Source organism: Hippocampus zosterae, chromosome 15 (assembly GCF_025434085.1).
Source record: "Hippocampus zosterae strain Florida chromosome 15, ASM2543408v3, whole genome shotgun sequence".
In the NCBI taxonomy this organism is placed as follows: Eukaryota; Metazoa; Chordata; class Actinopteri; order Syngnathiformes; family Syngnathidae; genus Hippocampus; species Hippocampus zosterae.
This window is the reverse complement of record NC_067465.1, coordinates 14,509,572-14,528,850: the sequence shown is the minus strand read 5'-3', so window position 1 is coordinate 14,528,850 and position 19,279 is coordinate 14,509,572. Positions and strand designations below refer to the sequence as shown.

Here is a 19,279-nt window from a genome sequence, read left to right as displayed (position 1 = left end):
CCTATGTTTCCTGTCTTTTATCGTTTATAGTTTAGTCATCATTTCTGAAATTATCATCAGTACACTTTTCTCAACAGGGATGGCACTGTTTCCCCTATATTGGCGAGGCAGTACTACATTCGGGTCTAAACGCACTGTATTCCGTATTTCATATTTAATACAGAGTAGTGATCAATATACAACATTAATACGTACTGTCAATCACTTTGTGTAAAAGTTGCATCAACAGCAGATGGCACTGATTATCTGGCTTCCATATTTTACATTTAATACAGAGAAGTAAATTAAGTTATCTCAACAGCAGATGGCTCTGTCTTTTGTATTTTATATTTAATACAGAGCACTGTGAATGTATGGTATCAGATAAACATTTCTCTTTTGTATGTTTGTGTTCAGTACCAAGTAGTCGTTCATTAGTAGAATGATTGCATATAGGTTGGCTCAGCAGATGGCACTCTTATCTCTCTTTAACATTTATTTAAATGCAGATTATGTAGTTACCCATTTATAGTATTATTGTATTATATAAATAAACTTCTCAACAGCAGATGGTGATGCTTTTGTTTTTGTGGTTCATATTTTAAAAAGATTGTCTGTGTTTCTCAACAGCAGACGCCACTGCTTTCCTGCCCTTCATAATTTAGATGAAATACTGCGTAAAGCGAATTGTGTACAAATCTAGTTGAAGTTTACCACTCACTCCCTCCCTGACTTCACAGTGAATAACAAAGCGCCTAATGTCATGTGGCAGCCCGTACACTCAAACAAAGCGGCCCCATTGAATTGCGGCGATGTGTACAAAATCTATATTAAACTGTGCTTAATCTCAGACGTCAACGCTCGCGCTAATGTGACACAAACACATCTTCGTGGTGGTCTTGAAGCCTCATTGTTGCCACTCTTGATGCCGCCTGTTCACCACAGAATGTGACATAAAAGGGACTGAATTCATTCTTTAAAAAAAACACATTTATTTGCATATGCAAATAGGAGGAAGCCAACATAAGTACATGTTGATATGGCTGCGGGACAAACACACACACATACGCACACACACAACTGTATCTTTATGTTAATGTCAGTCGAAAAGGAGATATTCTTCACTACATTATTTCATGGGGATCACTATCTAGACCACGCGTCAGTGTTTCTCACTTAAAAGCAGCGATTAGATTACGTCCCAGTCGTCCCCTTTGGGCCCATTCATGTGTGACCGGCAGCAACCTCGCAACATATAATTGATTCTGTGTCCTTTGAAGACACTTCTACAACATTTCGTATCTTTTACGGACAAATGTTTGCCACTTTGCTCTTTGGTACAAGCCATAGGCACTAAGGACCAAATGTATTGGGACAGTTTATCCCAAGTTCCTCCCCACTAAACTCATCCAAGGGTGCCGTTATCGACCTTGCTTTGGACAGTGGGAACAGACAAAAGTGTGCCAAACATTTTTAAAAAATGAAAAACTTTTCTAATTAACAAATTAAGATCCAGTGGCGGTAACTAAAGGGCTTAACACCTAACCTGTAGCCTGTGTGCAAAGCAGGTGACACAAGGGGGGCAGTGCCCCATCAGATTCAATAGATGGCGCTCTTTTCTGAATCTAATACAAGTCAAGTCAACAGTATTTATAGAGCACTTTCAAACAGCCATCGCTGCATACAAAGTGCTGTACATGGAGCAATTTAACATGCACAATAAACAGTAAGACAAATCGGTAATAAAGGCGGTAGAAAGCACCAAACACTAAAACCAAGAACAAATCTAAGTCATGCTGAGTCGAATGCCAAAGAATACAAGTGAGTTTTGAGGAGGAATAAAATTAGACTTTGTTGGCATTCAGGTAAGCACAGGTGTATGGTAATCCCTTTCCAAAATGAATACAAAGAAATAAATGAGGTTGCTTTTCTCTTAATCATATTAAAGACAGAGGATGCATCAATTGGCAAAATAAATGTCCAGATAGGGCTGTTCCTTGAACTTTATATTTCATACAGAATAGTCACCAATTTTTTTAAAAGAAATGTGTAGAAATAATTTACATATTCAACAGTAGATGGCAGTGGGTTTCCTTTCTTAAATATTTTATACTGAATGCAGAGCAGTAATTTGATTGCAAAATGGCATTATATTTAAATAAAGTTGTCCCGGCAGCTGGTAGGAATGCTTTTGGCATTTAATATTTAATGCAGAGTAGTCAACTATTTGTAAAATGAATATGTGGAAGCTTGTTTTTTGACGGGAGACTATTTTCCCATTTTTCTTATTTCAGATTTAAAGAGGACATCAAGTCAAAAAATGTTATTTGCAATAATATGTTCTAAGTGTCCTGACATGTCTAACCATCGGATTCTGATTAATGTGGCGTTGATGGGAAAATAATTTTCATTTTCATCCATTTCAGGGCGCTCCCATTTGGACACGATTTCCGCCCTCTGCTGTTGAATGAAAATGATTTCAAAGTGCCCTCGGGCTCGCGTTACAAATGGTACGTGACCAAAGCTAGAAAAGAGGTGAGCCGCATTTTTCGCAATGCGAGCCTGAAGGCCCTTTAACATCAATGTGAGAAACGTTTTGAATAAAGTCCCCTTTAGTCCAAAGTGGTCATCAATTGACAACAATGTACATAAATAAATGATCTACGCACCTCTTTTACCTACATCACTATTTAATGCAGAGTAGAAATCATTTGCAAAATAAATGTATGACTAAAATTGTAAACAGCAGATGGCACTGGTTTTCGGGTTTTGATATTTTATATTTTTTATTAGCAGTCACACGTTTGTTGAATCGACAATGGATATCAACAACAGATAATGCTGTTTTAATCAATTTTGTACGTTATATTATTTTGATATGTCTGAATGTTTCAAATTCATGTGCATAAATGTACTCATCTCAACAGTAGGTGGTGCTGTTTTTCCATGTTTTATAGCTAATAGCTAATACAGAGTAGTTATCCATTTGTAGAATTTCCGCGCATGAGCATATCTCAACAGCAACTATTGCAGTCTTTCAGACTTCAATTTAAGATAGAGTAGTCTACGATTCAGAAGGTGAAGAGATGAAAATTCAGCTCAGTTTTTGCATTTTATATTTAGTACATGGTTTCATATCCCTGTTTACCCACAATCTTGCTGCTGTAGACTGTAAATTTCCCAATCTTATCTTATCTTATCTTATTTCGTTTGTGAAATTAACCTGTATCGATTTTACATAAACCCACAATATTTTTCTGATAAAGCTTTGGGCCAGTGATGTCAGTGCTAAATTTGAATTCTGCCTAGCAACAGATGTTGAGATAACATTTTTGTGGGACATATGTGGTGTTGGGTACATTGCTTTATAAACCTACTTTTTTAATTAAAAAAAACTGGCACCAGAGATGCTAATTTGCTTCAGATTTGCTGATGATAATAAAACGCATCTTTCATCAGCCTCCACCAATCGGCCTGTGCTGCCCTTAAACGCTCACATGAGACAAATCATCGCCTCAGTGGTCAGTTCACGTCTGGCTTTTGCAATTCATAGGCCAACAACTCATTGTCATTGGGCGGTGACGTGCGCATTCGCGGGCATCTCTGGGGGTCTCGGCCCATCTTTTTCTACTCAGGCAGGAGCACAATGAAAGCAGACACGCCTCTTAAAGGCCAGATAGCAGCTTAGATGTTGGGCCAAAAAAGCGAGCGGGGGAGACAATGGTAACAGGTGTGTATTAATGTGCGTGCGGGTAATGACCTTGCTGGCCATAATAGTGTGTCTAGACACAAAAGTGAAGGGGAGGCATGCTGTCTCCTCTCGTGTGTCCCATGAGTGCTCAGATATTGTGATTGTGATACGAATAAACACGAATGTCACAAATATGGTTAAATCCATGGACCTGGGGCGCATTTTCTTGAATGGTACATGGAACTTGACACAAGAAGTTCTGTTTGTGATATTCATGAAATATATGTGTTTTGGGCTTTTTGCTTTTCCTTTGGGGTTAGGGTTGTGTCACATGACTGTGCAATTTGAAGAAACACAATATTTTGTGCACCATTCTAAAGAATCCTGCTAACTACAAGGACAGGGAGCAGAAATCTGCGGGTGTGCAAAACTTTGCGATGTGATGTTTTCGCAAAATGAAAAGGTGAAATAGTAGCAATTTTTCAACAAAATATTAAATTTCAATGAAAAATGAACAATTTTGAAAAACGGTCACATGTTGATCATTTTTGCATGGTGTGTGTGTGTGCGGGGGGACTTTGCTTTAAATTTGTGGGCAGGGCAAGAGGGTTGCCCCATATTTGTTGAAGGGGTGTGTTTAGGTAAGGATGATCTCGAACAATCTAGAGCGGTGATCCCCAACCACCAGTCTGTGGAACCAGTACCAGCCCGTGGAATGTTTTGGTCTAAACTTTTTTCATCCCTTTCAAAGCCGTCACCTTATCATGGTGGAGTGGGTTGCGTGTCCTAATGAGCTAAGTTGTCTGGAGCTTCATACCCTGGCAAAATGGCCAGCCATTTTCAGACCCTTTTCAAGTCCAGTCAATATAAAATGAGGAGCTGGGATTAAATGTGTCTAAATACGTCTTTGGGAGTGAATGAGTTAATGCGCATTGTCATAAATAAATACATACATACATAAATAGGGAACAGGTAGCTGCCAGGTGCTCAGCTGCGTGGTGTCACCAAACTGTAATTTTTATTTAAAAAATTTCTGACGGCCACGTTGTTGGGTGTGCGGCGAGCCTAACACTTGCAAGTTTTCTGACATAGAGCTGTCTCATCAACTGCATCGGTGTCATGACATAAAATGTGTACGCAATTCTGAAGGTGCCGCAGTCTATCACTAGCCTACACTATTGCAGTTGTACAGTCATAACGATTGTAATATTTGTCGTAAAAACAGTTATTAAACAGTGGCCGCAATACAAAATTAAATGAAAAACTAAGCATAGCAGGAACTTGTGTGCCTTCTTGGAAACAAGCTGGTTCAATGTGGAATGTTTGCATCCTCGAAATCTGCAAGTAATCAGTTTGGCCAGGGCATGAATAATTATGGGTATAACTATGACATATGACAAATGTGAGGAGTAGTTTAAGATAGCTAAAAATCACGTTGAGTAGATAAGTACACGCTATGCGGATGATTTGCAATTTGGTGATTGCGCATGCAAGCAAACGCCCTTTGAAGCAAACAAAGCAAGTGATAATGAAGTAAGTTTCTTGGCTTTTTGGAGTGATTAACGTGAGGCGTTCATTGATTTTGCTTTTGTTTCCATCTTTCTTAACTTTCCTGAGACACAATTGTCATTTGTTTCCAAACAATACTTGCAATCTCCCGCTCACAAATCAAATATTCCCCCCGTTGGCCTCCTTCGCCCGCCATCTGAAATGGACTCTCATCAAAATGGCACTGCATGTAAACGTCTGCCACGTGTTACATTTCTGATTAGATATTGTTTAGTTTTTGTTTTTTTTGTATTGCTGGCCGCTGGAAGGTGACCACCTCGTCAGATTAGAACGACAACGTCTTTAATCTTCCGGTTGTGTGTCACCCATCAATACATTACACAAGACGTATAATCTTAGGTGCTGATGCGGGGGGAGCAAAAATGTCAAGTATTTACAGAGGTGTGCAAATAGCGGGCCTTGTATTCCTGCGGCTTTATCAAGTCAAATAAAAGTATTCTTTGCTTGGTCTCTTTAAGCCTGGCAACTTTTGAAAACTTGCGCAGATCCTCAGACATTTATACTCCCTGATTTCTCGCATCATCTTTCCAAGATAATACGATTTCAGTTGTGTGTGTGTGTGTGTGTGTGTGCGTGTGTGTGTGTGTGTGTGTGTTTTCCGCTGTTGAGAAACAAACTGGATTATGAGCAGATCACTACATAAACAGCTTTCTAAAAAGGAGGCAGCTATTTAAAAAAAAAAGGCTGAAGAAATGCAAAGAGGGATTTAAATTTTAATTTGAATTTATTCCAGCAAGTGAAAGGTTCTTTTGAGAGGGGATTTCAGCAAAGATGACGGTATTTAAAAGTGATAAACAAGCATCTAAAGCGCCGGTGGAAAACATTTTTTTTGTGCTTCTTTCTCATGCTGGGGAGGAATTGGGCTGGATGTGGCCACATCCTCCACCAAAAAAAAACAAGTAATAGTCATAATTAAAATGTAAATAAGCGTGATCTGCGGAGATGTCTTCGCTGATTCCCTCATCATAAATTGCGTAATTACTGGGGGTGGGGGGTGTTCTTTTTTTTTTTAAACACACCTTTGCAACGACATGGAGTGAAAAATGTCTTCAGGTGCAAAAGATGGAGCTGCGCTTGGCACCGGGTAGCTCACACTCGACATGGATGCTAAAGGAAACACTTCACACTCATCACATGCAATTTCAATCTCGCTGCAGAGGTACACAAGCAAAGTTGAAAAATTAAACGCCTCGTATCCCTTAAAGAATCGGAGGCAGGATCTGCGGGCGTGCGATTAACTGGAGCTGTCAGCTATTGTACTGGTGGATTATACGTATATTGACGGGATGACCACTGAACTTAAAGCGTAGACGGAAACCTGCGTGTCACACAAGAGAGACAAAGAGTTACATCATTTCGTCAAACGGCTAATCCGATCACGGACGGCGTTTGTGCTTTCGCTATCTTCTGAAAATGCCAGCCAAAAAAAAAAGAGGCGCTAAGTAAAGCAATTTTACAAGACTCCCTCACAAGGATGCGGTGCCAGTATCGGGATACAATTTCACACAGCAGTCACATAACCTCTAAGAAGGCTTAGAAGGGGAAGAAAAAAAATGGAACACGGTAAAGTCATCCACTACCTTCCAAAAAAAGACTGAAAGCTACAGTGAACTAATGTCGCAGTCGCGTACAAGCAGGAGTTGTTTAAAAAGCGCTCGTCGATGGTTAGCGTGCACCTGGCATCCCGCGCGCTAGCTTGGCAACACTCCTCCCTTATAATTACAATGAGCACCCAGTAATGCAGGCGAGAGAGGCTGAAATCAGAACGCTGTCCTTCGAGACAGTGGATTTTTTTTTTAATGGCTGTGCAGAAGAGTTCCTCGAAGTGCAGATGGCAGGCTTTTGAAGGTTTGTACTAGAAGGTAAAGAAAGGCCTTGGTGGGAGGCCATATTCTCACAAGGCATTACATTCGTCAGGGGGGGATGATATAGGCGATGGTCCAATGATTCATATCACATAGGACCATTTGGAATGTTCATTCAGTGCTCCAACTCATATTTTATGCTAAATAAAGAGTGGCAGATATAGAGATATACTTAGAGAGTGATGGCTAATGTGTGTAGATAGATAAATGTACATTGCAAATGAATCGAATCAAATTGAATCATTCCTCTTGAAAATGGCCCGTTCTTGAATCAGATCGTACCCCAGGAGATGCACAGTCCTAATACATATATATTTTTTTTCCTTGACTGGATTTTTTTTACCTATGGTTAGCAATAAAAGCTATAAAAGAAGGACTTGGACAGCTCAAAACATAACAAGGACAGCAACACAACACTCCATTCTGAATAAGTCATGCTAACAATGTGCCAGATGTGGTTTTACATAAGTGAGGGGGGAGCCTTTGTGCAAAAACTGGGGTGGTACGGAGAACTAAAGAGAGGCTACGTTCAAATCATGCCAATAATTTGAAAAGGACAAATTGTGGAAAGTAATGTAGTGACTATCATGCGTGGTGGGTTGGTGCCCAAGTGCCATCTATCGACCAGCCGCTAACTCAGAGGTGGACAAACTACGGCACGCGGGCCCGTTGGTCTTTTTAATCCGGCCCGCCGAAGGTTAGCCCACAATTAAGGTTCGATGTGAATGATTACATTCATTTCAATTGGAGTTGTAATGACAGGCATTTCACCGCCAGGTGGCGCATTGACTTGAAGTTGCACAACACGTGGAGTCGGGGGGTGGGTGGGTTCGACCACCGAGGACCTCTGTATCGCTCTACTTCTACTGGTCTGATCACAACCCATCTGCAGCAATGCACAGGCTAATAGGTCATCAAAAACACTGTTGTCATTTTAAAAGAGTGTATTAATACAGTACTTTCATGCTTTTGTTCTGTTGATGTTTGATATGGACTGTCAACAAATGCAGTTGTTTTTTTTTTTATGTACCATCGCTCGTGCTGACCTGGCCCTTCTGTCAAATTTTAAAAGTCAATGCGGCCCCCAAACCAAAAAGTTTGCCCACCCCTGCGCTAACTGATGCTAATGCCGTACTAAAGTCATAATCACAGTCAATCTTCGTATGAAAAACATTTCAAGCCATAAATATAAAACAATCAAATGAGAAACCGTCATAAAAGAGAGTAATGTCTTACCTTGAGTCCTGTGGTTGGCTCGCCTACTGGAAATTAGTTCATTCCGCTTCATATGTAGCCACGAAACATCGTAGGCCATCATGAACCGAGCGTCACCTATAGAGGGAAAATGGCCTGGATTTGTACACGCAGGGATACTTTTTTGGGGGGCTTTTTTTTTGTTGAACATTAGGATGCTGTTAAAACAAATGATGGTGAAACACAGGTATCCTAAAAGTAGGCCAAAACTGTCTCCGCTGACAATTCTCTGCAAAACAGAATGCAATCATTAAATTTGTATTCATGGGCGTAGAAGCCAAATATATGAACCTGTTTGCACCGCAAGTGTATGCTTTTCATGATGGACAGTAGGATTTATTCATCCCCCGTCCCTTGGCACCCTCCCAAGAACTCCTATAAAGGCGAGCGTGGGGGGGAGGGGATTTGAATCAAGCCACCACTGTGATACAAGAGCAGGTATTGCGACAACAACCACCGTTAGCTCGAGAGGAAAAGTTTCACCGCTTTTTCCGAGTCGCACAGGAGCTGCATTAGCATGTGAAAAGAATAAACAGGCGCATTCTCAGTTACACACTCCACCTGGCTGCGCACCAGCGTCCTTGTCAGAAGTCCACCCACCGCACTGGCTAACACTGAAAGACCTCCCGGGGACCGCGGTGACCATTCACTCGCTTGCCTCGTTCTCCCATGCACCTGTGACTGTTTTTGTGCTTGCTATTTTTTGCTTTGTCTTTTCCTGGCAGCGCGGTATCATCTGAGACACACTTTGCTTCCAAAAGGAATTCTCCTGCCCAACAATGTGGTCTGTTTGTTCACCGGATGTGGCAGGCCAGAGAGTCAAAACAGCAAAAAACAAAACAAGTCGCCGCAGTAATAATTAAAATTGCCTCAAGACAAAATAAGCTCGGGGACGTAGCGCGGTGAACGGGGCGTCGAGGAGATAGGCTACGTTTATCTGCTGCTTTCTCACCGACTTGAGGGTCCTCGCCGGTGCTCCTGGACGGCTTCTCGCACTCGCTCTCCTCGGACAGCTCATCCGGCTTCTCCACGGTCCTGGACCTCAGAGAGCCGCTTTCCCATTTTCCAAAGGACTTTGCCACAATCGCTTTGTCCGCTCCTTTCATTGTTTTCTGTAGAACACATTTACAGCATGACTTCCCAGGTTTATCCCCCTTGTGAGCCATCTGCCCCCTTTTTTGGCTTTCACTAAAAACCTGGGCTCATCTTTTCCAAAACCCAAAGTAAAGCTGGGCAGGCACTTTCCAAATTAAGTCAGGTCCTCGTCTGAGACTTACTTTCGAATGACTGGAATTCCCCAATGATGGGATGCATGGCTGGTGCGTGTTGCAAATTTGAACGGCTGCAATTATTAATTAGCAGCGTGGCACGTGGATGCTATCTTTATGGAATTTGCTAAAGAACATGGGATGAGCACTTCAAATGCTTCAAAAATCCCCCCCCCCCCCCCCCGCTCCGCCCTCCCTCTAAAAACACACTTTTCTCATCAACAATCTTCCATTTGTGCTGGCTACATCACGTGTTGGCATTCGAAACAAGAAGCTAATTTTGACCGGGTGATGTCTCGGAATTTTGGCCTGCCCGAAAAATTGGTGGTTATGTTTAACTGAAACTTATCAACCAATTAGATAGACTAGCATAGATTAGTAGATAGTACTTGGAGATGTTACGTAATATTTTTTGGCAGAGAGCACTGTTTTGAGCGTTAAAATAGCGAAGAGATTAGCCGAAATGTTAGCCAAGAATTTTTCACCGCCGCCTTGCCAAAATGCAGTCGAATCTCTGACATGTTGTTGAAGCAAAAGCAATGAACGGCGATCATAAACCTATCGAGATGCAGTTAAGAAAGCAACAAGTATTGCGAGTATGAAAAAAAGCCGAAACGGCAGGAGCGTCGTCGCACACACTGGCATACTGTCCGCCATCTTTATTGTTGTATATATGTTAGTTGCTCCATGTACCGCATTTTGTATTCAGCGATGGCTGTTCGAAAGTGCTCTATAAATACAGTTGAGTTGAGGTGAAAATAATGATGCCAAAACTCCGTCTTTATTACACTCTTCAAGTTTGAAATATGAACAGTAAACATACGATTTTCAGCCACATTTGCACAATGCTGTGTTGTTAACATTGTAGGTCGTATTTGAATTTTTGTGAGGAGGTTGACCTCTTTTCGATTCATCTGTACCGTGGGCGACATTTTCAATTCTCCTGACACCCGCAGGACTGAAGTGAAACAGCAACGATCCAAATGTATGGTAGCCAAGTTGTGACTTTGTTGCTCCAAGTCGCTAGGCACTTCAGTTGCTAGGCATTGATGATTATCTCATACAGCGCGAGTCAGACTTTAAGTTCCCAAACGGCAGTGTGTATGCCCAGCTAAAGAGAGAATTAGGGCATTGTGTGCAAGTGCATTCTTTAAGCATTCCAGAAACTGTACTGATTGCCCTGGCATTTGTTTTTTTGGAGAGCATGTCCACATTGTTTTTTTTTTGTCTGCCTTTTTGACTGCAGTACTAAAACAATACCAAAAAAAAACCCCAGTAAACAGAAGCTGGAAACATATGAAGGAAACGCATTTTCACATTTAATCCAACGTAAAGGAAAATAAAAATAGTACATTATGCCCTAATTGAGCGCGGTACAGTCCACAAATACTATTACAAGGCCGATCAGGATTAGTGGCGGAACATACCTAGTTATCTATTTCCGAGTGCCAAGACTGCTAGGAAGTGGGCAACTACATTTCAAAAGCTGGCAAATCCAGTTGTCTCCTAAATACAGAAAGTACTTAAATCCAGACCGAACAGAAGAAAAAGACGGATAAAGGGTGCTCTGCATATCACCGAAAAGCTGCTGCACTTTTCAGAATCACTGGCTAGGTTAAACAAATATGCTAAGTCGAGATCAAAACAATCCTTTCATCTGCAGCCTAGTTTCCAGAGGAATGGCTTGGCTCTTGTTGTAAATAACTTGTATAAATCTATATACCGTTTGCCTCCAGGTAATATGAAAAGTGCCAGGGATTCGCCGGCAAAAACCTTGTGGTTAGGAAATAGATCAGATAAAAGCAGATGAATATTTCAGCGGCGCCGTACTCTGGCATTTTGTTGCACACTTTCTAACCCCGTGTGATCATTGTACTTGTTTGGAAGCAAACCAATGACAACTATCTGTTCACACGCACACACACACACACACACACACACACACACACACATGCACGCACACGCATGCGAGTCATTTCTATACTTTGTAGCCAGTGGGAGCGGAGCGTTCCTACCTTCAGCGCGCCATTCGGCTGGAACACACAGTACAACATTGTGCCACACTTGCGTACTAAAAAGAGGGCTCGAAGAATCAGAACTTGCTGACTAACTTTGCCCTCTGTTTTAGTGGCGCACACAAAGCAAAACGCTGTCCATTCAAAACAGACAGCATAACTCTTTTCACAGAGACAGGGGGGCGGAGTGGGGGGTTGGGGCGTAGAGGGCACCGAACAATGTGCCATGTGCCCGGCTGCAGTCACTTTGCAGGCAGGCCTGAACGGTGAGGGCCGCAAGGGGCCGCGGCCGGGGCCGGGACCGACTGACACCACGCCGGCAACTAACAGAATTACTTTTGTGCGAGCTAAACTCCCTGAGATAATTTTTCGTTAATGCCTTCTTTCAAAAACACTATTTGTATATGTATGTTATTTCAGACACGCGGCACTTGCTCAGATTTATTCTAAAGAGAGATTTTGACTTACCTTGAGATGATTAAAGAGTGACATTCCTGGATTTAGAATTCCACATTAGTTCTGACAATGTTGTTGGGGTGCATTTGGGTTTTGTTTATTTGTGAGTGGTGGTGCAACAGCTCTGTGTGAACATTAAAGGGGATATTTTTCATTTTATTTTTTACAGTTCCTAAACAGTTTCCAAGACATTTGAAGGGGTGTGACAATAAGCACCTTGTAAAATAGTTGCTGTAGTGGAATGAGGAATGTATTTTCACTTACTACTGTCTATTCCGGGGGTCGGCAACACGCGGCTCCAGAGCCACATGCGGCTCTTTAGCGACATCTAGTGGTTCCCTGGAGCTTTATAAAAATGTTTGAAAATGGAAAAAGATGTTGAGCTCAAATAGTTATAGATACATGTTTCACCTCCGAAAAAGGAGATCTGTGGTGTTGGTTTTTTAAAACGTACACTTTATTTATGCTTTTCAACTTGAGAGGCGTTCAAAGACAGCCTCCGAAAAATGGAAATTCATGATCACGTCACTGAAACTAAGTAAAGCAAAAATAATGCACCAAAACAAACAATCCAGCGAGGAAATCACAAAATAAATTCTATGGGGGTGTTTGTGAACACTTAAGAAAGGAATGAATAACATAAACAATTCTGAGACAGTCCAATCTCCTACACACATACAGCATGTGTTTCCTTCATTGTACGTTTTATAGAAGGCTTTTATTTTATTGTGGCTACAGGCATATTTGTTTTGGGGTTTTATTTGTCCTATATGGCTCTTTCAACATTTTGGGTTGCCGACCCCTGGTCTATTCAGAAATGTTATCTATTCTTCAGAGAGTGATATTTCTTTAGGTTGCCAAAACTGTGATATATGTGGTTGAAAATGTAATAGTGGTCTCATTTAATAACTTCACACATTCTATCGCTGATTCTAAATTCACTGTCACGCTATTTCAGGGCTTTTTTTGGTTCCGCTAATTATTCTGGTCGATTGCTCGTTTGTATTTTGGGTGTAATTCCACTGACGACTGCTAGATGGTGGCATGCTGGATCTTAAGGCTAAATTCTGGTATAGCCTGTCTCGTGTCTACTGTCAAATCCATAAAAAAAAGCTGACTGGGAAACTGAACCTAAATGAAGTGATTGGTCTTAAAACAAGAATAAAATTATTCAATGTAATTATATATATATATATATATATATATATATATATATATATATATATATATATATATATATATATATATATATATATATATATATATATAAAATTTATTTTTTTTCTTGTATGTAGTTTTTATGGCATAGTGTAGTAACAATTTACCGCCATTGCAGAGCAGAAAAAATTGTGAAGGAACAGAATGTACCATATTCATGACCTGTCTGCCTCAAATGAGTGCTGTATATGGACGTGAATGCTGGACGTGAATGGTGTCATCCGCCGTGTCAACGCGCAACATGGCAGTCGCTGTCGTGGAGCGCAGCAAGCGGCACATATGCATTACGGGAGAAAATTGTGAAATGACAGATTCCGGGTGTGATACTGAGGGAATGACTAACTAAATAGGAGGGGCGCTCCAGGCTGTTAAGCTTTTGAAAAAGCAGTTTGCACATTACTTTATCTTGTCAATCAGATTCCTGGAAGGGAAGAGGTGACTGATAACTTGAATTAATTATTTTCTTTGCATGCATGTGTTAATTCATGTTAATTTATGTCCCTTACAGGCCCAAGCCAGAATATCCCGACTAAAGCGCCACCTCTGGCACCCAGATCACCACGCCACTCGCTTTGCATATATTTATATCCAATGAAAGACTTTTTTTTCTTTTTTTTAATCCTGTTGGAACAAGGACTGACTGCCAAATTTGATTTTTAAATGTACTTTTTAAGCTCTTCCAGTTTCACCACTCAACTGAAACACGGAGCAGTGGTTAATGCTATGATAGGATTTGAAAGTTACAGATTATATTCCCCTAAGTAAATTAAAAATAAGCCATAGTTCAACTAGTAACACAATGTTAATATTCATACGACTTGGAAGGCGTACTGTGTTGCTTTAGGAGCATGTCGGGAAGAGGAGGGGGTGACATCAACGTTACAAAAGCAGGCACTTTTTCCATGATTAAGTAATTATATATGAATACAAAGGACAAAATTGTGTTTTGGGATTTTTTCCCACCGACATTGAATGATGGCACACCCAACATTTTTATTACCGGGTATTTGCTGCAAATTTCGGATAATGTTGACTGTTTCTGTTTTTCAAAGGATTACACAAAAACTGCAAAATCCGTTCCCAGGAAAACATCGAAGAGTTCGTGAAAACATTTAACGGGATGCAAGGATTTTTTTGCGAGGAATCTTTTTTTCTAGAAGTTTTCCGTAATTTCGCAGGAAACAAAAATTTAAGAATATTGTCATCCCCATAGAATAATTGCCGAAGTCACTTTAAATTTACTATTGCAATATAGATGAACTATACAAATGTGCTAGCTTGGTAAAATTTTGGGGCGGGGAGGTGGGTTCGCTTAATGTCTGCATGAAAATTCCTCAATCACGGTGATCGCGGTTCAATAACTGTGACTGGACTGTTCTTGTTGGTGAAACTTATTGTGGTTTTTGTCTTTCTTGTTTCTCACAAACATTCAAAAATGACTTGGGCAGTTATGCTCTTCAGCGAACAAAATTCAGTAGGGAGGTATCTTTCAGTCTTTTAACATTTGCGTGTTTTTATTGGGCCTTTATTCCATGTTGCTGTTCTCTAAAAACAACTCAGAGAGACGGTTGCATCGGCATTTCTTCTGCCTTCGGTTATCAGGATATTCCGCCAAATTCAAATTGTATGTAAATGTAAAAATGAAGTCTTTTCTCGCCATGTCGACCAGGAAATTTCTCATCTTCTGAGCTATTGTCCGAGCCAGAATACATATGGGATGATCTGTGTATCTTTTATCCGATAAATACGAGGTTGGCGATACTCTTTATTTAGCGTCCTACCTACGAGACATCTAAGGCCGCTTCCCACCTTTTTGCCGACTCATTGTTCTCTGTGTCCAATGGACGGTTAACGTGGTTAACTCACAAATTTGCCATCGTATGCAATAGTTTAAGGGATGCAACAGAGGTGGAATGCGACCGTAGTGTAATGTTTAACGCCCATCGCCCTTTTGCGTTGAATTGCCGCGCAGAGGTCACAAACAATCCATCTAATTGCGATGCTGCACCATCGATGTGAATGTTGATTTTGGACACGGCAATGTCCGCCTTTCCGATAGGGAGGCGAGAAAGAAATTCCGGTTGATCGTTAATCAAAGGTGAAGTCGTCAAGCTTCCACTAAACTCATGTTCATTAAACTTGAAGGTGAAAGAATTGACAAGGAGGATTTTGGTAAACCCTAAAGTGGATAAAATATATTTTTACTTTTGTCAACAAGACTTGGGTTGTTGGGGGTTTTTTATGTTCCCTTTTTGTTAATTTATCATAGAATAATTCACTATTGAATATGATAAAATGTTGGCATTGGCCTGATATAGACACAATATCATGAAGGCGCTGATCCAAATTCTGACTTGGCAGAGCAGATTTCTAGACATGTATGTTGGCCGTTTCGTCCATTTGGGTTGACAATCTTGAGTTGCATTTATCTTTAAATCTCTGTGGCACCCACCCGGCAACGAAAAGTCATTTTTGCTGTTTTTCAGATGAAGTGAAAAGTTGGGGGAGTCACACTTTACATTGGATGATATAAGATAAGATATCCTTTATTCGTCCCACAATGGGTAAATTTACAATCTCTGGGGAATATCTCAATACATTCAAATCTTGATTTGTTTTTCAGTAGCTCAATTGAAAAAGGAGGAATCATATTAAACAAATTGAACAGTTGCATTATGATGATGATTATCTTTTTTAATAATGTTGATGACTAAGCTAATGAAACTTCAAATTTACCATTAAAAAAATTAATTAATTAATTAGATAACTAATTATCTAATTAATTAACCGAAGACGATATTGGCCCAGTGTAAAGAATGTTCCTTAGGTTTTATGTATTTATTTGTTTGTGAGGTGAGATGAATAAATGTTTCTACCAAATTTTATTTAAATTTAAATTTTGTTTTTTTCATCTCAAGCAGCAGTGACAGCACCCGTCATGAACACTTAAATCATTCAATTCAAATACACGCCATGTCGTGTCGACTATCTCTGAATTTAGTTTTTATCTGAAACGCAAAGAAAAGTCTGGGGGGAGGAAAAAAAAGAAAGTTGGAAATATACTGTGCGCGTGAGGACATTTTGTGGCGGACAGCTCTCGATCCAACGGAGATACTTTGCGTTACCCAAATCGCACTTGCAAGACTTGCCGAACTGAGCAATCGGCATGAAACACTTTGACAAATCCAACTTCCCCCGGCGACGGCGGATGAGAGGAGCGACATTTGTGCGACGAGCAGAGAAACAGCAAGAAGTTCTGACAAGGAAAAGCCTGCCAGGTGGCGAACTGGCTGCACCAACAGAACGCACAATCTGTCTGCTTCTCCTTCCAAACCATTGACAGCTGCCATCACCAGCCTCGCACACTCGCACTCGATGGCTCCTCAGCTCGCGGCCCATCCCTCTTTAGTGTTTCCTACTAACCTCAGAGACAGGGTCACCTGGCCCCCTTAGTCGCCCGTCTGTGGGGTCCTGCTGGCCCCCTGGAGACCTGCCTGCATGGGCAAAGCGTGGCTAACAAAGGTCCGGCCAACTCGTTTCATACGCCAACCGAAGCGGGCCTTTTCCCTTGACCCTTTGGTTTTTGCGAAGCATCACATCTCACGTATTAGAGCGAGGTATCACAAATGAGCCGGGCGCTTTTTGATCCTTTTTCCAATCGTCTTTAATCTTCAGGTTGCCGCCAGATGGGAGTCGCCGACCATTCTCTCCATCTCAAATGGAAGCGTACAACTGTAGCTAATGGCACGTCTAGTGCTGGACAATCTCCGTTCAGCCCTTCGCGTCAAGGTATAAGGGGGACGGATTTTCACACCGTAAATGAAGGGATACCCCGCGCTGGATTTGAAATCATCTGCCAGACGGCTCTGAAATTGACAGAGGGAATGCAAAAATTGGAACATTTCATCTGCAGGGTATTTTTCAATTCATACGGCGTAGTTTGATGTCATTTCAGCGGACGACGTTAAAAAAAAAGTCTCAGGTATAGCTAAAAAAAATCTTTGGGGCATGGCAATCTATTTCTTTGCTAGGATGGTGCCGCGAGATTTGAGCGGCAACCATTAATCAAAAGTCTTCAATTAATAAATTCATCCAAAATTATTTTGATCACCGATTCATCAATTCAACTTTAACCCTTTCATGCACCAATAATGATAACCTGTAACCTGATAAGACGATAAGGTGCCCCTCAAAGGGTTAATATGTTTTCTCCTCCCACATTTGTCACTCGATTCTCACCCATGCACCTTCAACATATTCCAAAAACTCACCACGTATGATTCTTCTTCTCATTCCATCAACTCATTGTTACCTCACAATTCCACATTCTTCACGCCCAAAATTCCCACATTCATTCGACAATCACTCCACTTCAAATTTCAAAATGTTCATGATTTTCAACATTCACCCAATTCACACATCCCCCCCCCAAAAAAAGAAAAAAAAATCCCACATTTTTTCAGTTGTAGATCCATTTCTCTTTCACATACTTTTGCATTCAGCATCCATGAACGGTGTGCTCACCAAACGTCAGCATGGCGCAATCAGATAAAGATGATTTGATATTTGATCAAAGTTGTCAAAATGAATCAGCACCTCCATTTCTATAGCGGCGTTCACATTCATTTGTGTTGTTTTGACACCGGCTGTCTGCCCAATGTTGTAAATGTTGAAAACAATTGCCATTTCTGTTCTGTAGCAGTATTCAGATTCATTTTGCATGTTTGCTCATGCGTATATTCCCTGACGGATTTTAGGACTTTAGCTTCTGTACAGACGAGCAGTTGTTAACCTGAGATTTGGGGTGTTTGTTTCAAGCGTTCAGTCGATGAAAGCAGTGATAGAAATAGCCAGAAAAGAGATATCAAATCTCAACTGGGTATTAAATGCATCCTAGATTGTACCAGGCCCAGGAGATATTTTGTTTCACTCAGGCTGACAAAGAAAGAACCTTGCAGTTTTAGAGTCTTTTCAGTCACTGAGCAAAGCCAATTGCACAGAGGCTAAATGGGGGGGGGGGTTGCACAAATCTAGCATTGCAACCGGGCTAAAAATAAAACCTGGCAAAGTTATTCTGATCCCTTATTGGTCCTGTAGTTTGATTTCACATTTAGCATTTGCATTCCCCTCCGCGTAAACATTTCATTCTTCCCTCTTGCTGCAACACAATGAGACTTGAGTGACTTTGGCAGCAGATTTTTGGATCGCTGCTCCCGAATCCACCAGTGTATGTTATCAGCAGGTAAACAAGCTTTCCAACAAAGCCATAATGGCGCGGCAAGCGGGCATAAAGAGGCTCATCTCAAAAAGCTATACAAGCCATCAAAGCTGGTGTCATTTGCTCGACACCACACTGCAGCTGCAAAAAAAAAAAAAAAAAAAAAAAAACAGTGGAAATCGCCCGCCTATTTCCAGACACTTCACAACTATTTCTATCGATTATATACTTGTCAGCCTAAGCCGGCAGATTACAAATATAAGACAAGGCCGTTTTTAATGTTTGCTTTTGTTTCACGGCGGGGAATCAAAAACGGTGTCACGCGCTCCATTAACGCGATTTGTGCAACAAGCTATTTGAATAATTATTTCCACACTTGTATTTATATTTGGAAGGATTACCCATGCAATTCAAGTTAACGTGTAAAAAATGTGTCCGACTTGAAATAGAGGAGGCTTGCGCATTGGGTAACTTTCATGCATTCAAAATGAAATACAATACAACAATAATCTTCTGGATTTTTCTGTATTGATAAATAATCAATTCATATATTATATAACAAGGGGTAGGACTAGATAAGTTTTTTTTTTACTTCTTCCTACTCCTTTGAACATATAATTTGTGATGATCACTATTTTCTTTTCCTTTCTTATATCTTGCTTGCCTTCATTTCTTGCCAATTTGTATATTTAATATGTCCAATAAACAATAAACAAACAAATAAAATTTACCCAAGTTCCGATCAT

The 19,279-nt window shown here is 40.7% G+C and overlaps 1 protein-coding gene across 9 annotated transcripts in view; it reads right to left on the bottom strand.

The window, feature by feature from the left end:
- The window catches only part of st18 (ST18 C2H2C-type zinc finger transcription factor), a 74,964-nt gene extending 63,214 nt beyond the window's left edge, over positions 1 to 11,750 (bottom strand). Inside the window, exons 1-3 of one of the 9 annotated variants that reach the window (XM_052088392.1) lie at positions 11,642 to 11,749; positions 9,290 to 9,470; positions 8,341 to 8,436 (exon numbers count right to left, since the gene is read on the bottom strand). In XM_052088392.1, the coding sequence (XP_051944352.1) occupies positions 8,341 to 8,436; positions 9,290 to 9,470; positions 11,642 to 11,680 (316 nt within the window). In that variant the 5' untranslated portion in view covers positions 11,681 to 11,749. Of the gene's footprint in view, positions 1 to 8,340; positions 8,437 to 9,289; positions 9,569 to 11,641 lie in introns of those variants that run through there. The other 8 variants (XM_052088390.1, XM_052088389.1, XM_052088391.1 and 5 more) reach the window with 8 other exon arrangements.
- Positions 11,751 to 19,279: the final 7,529 nt, after the last annotated feature.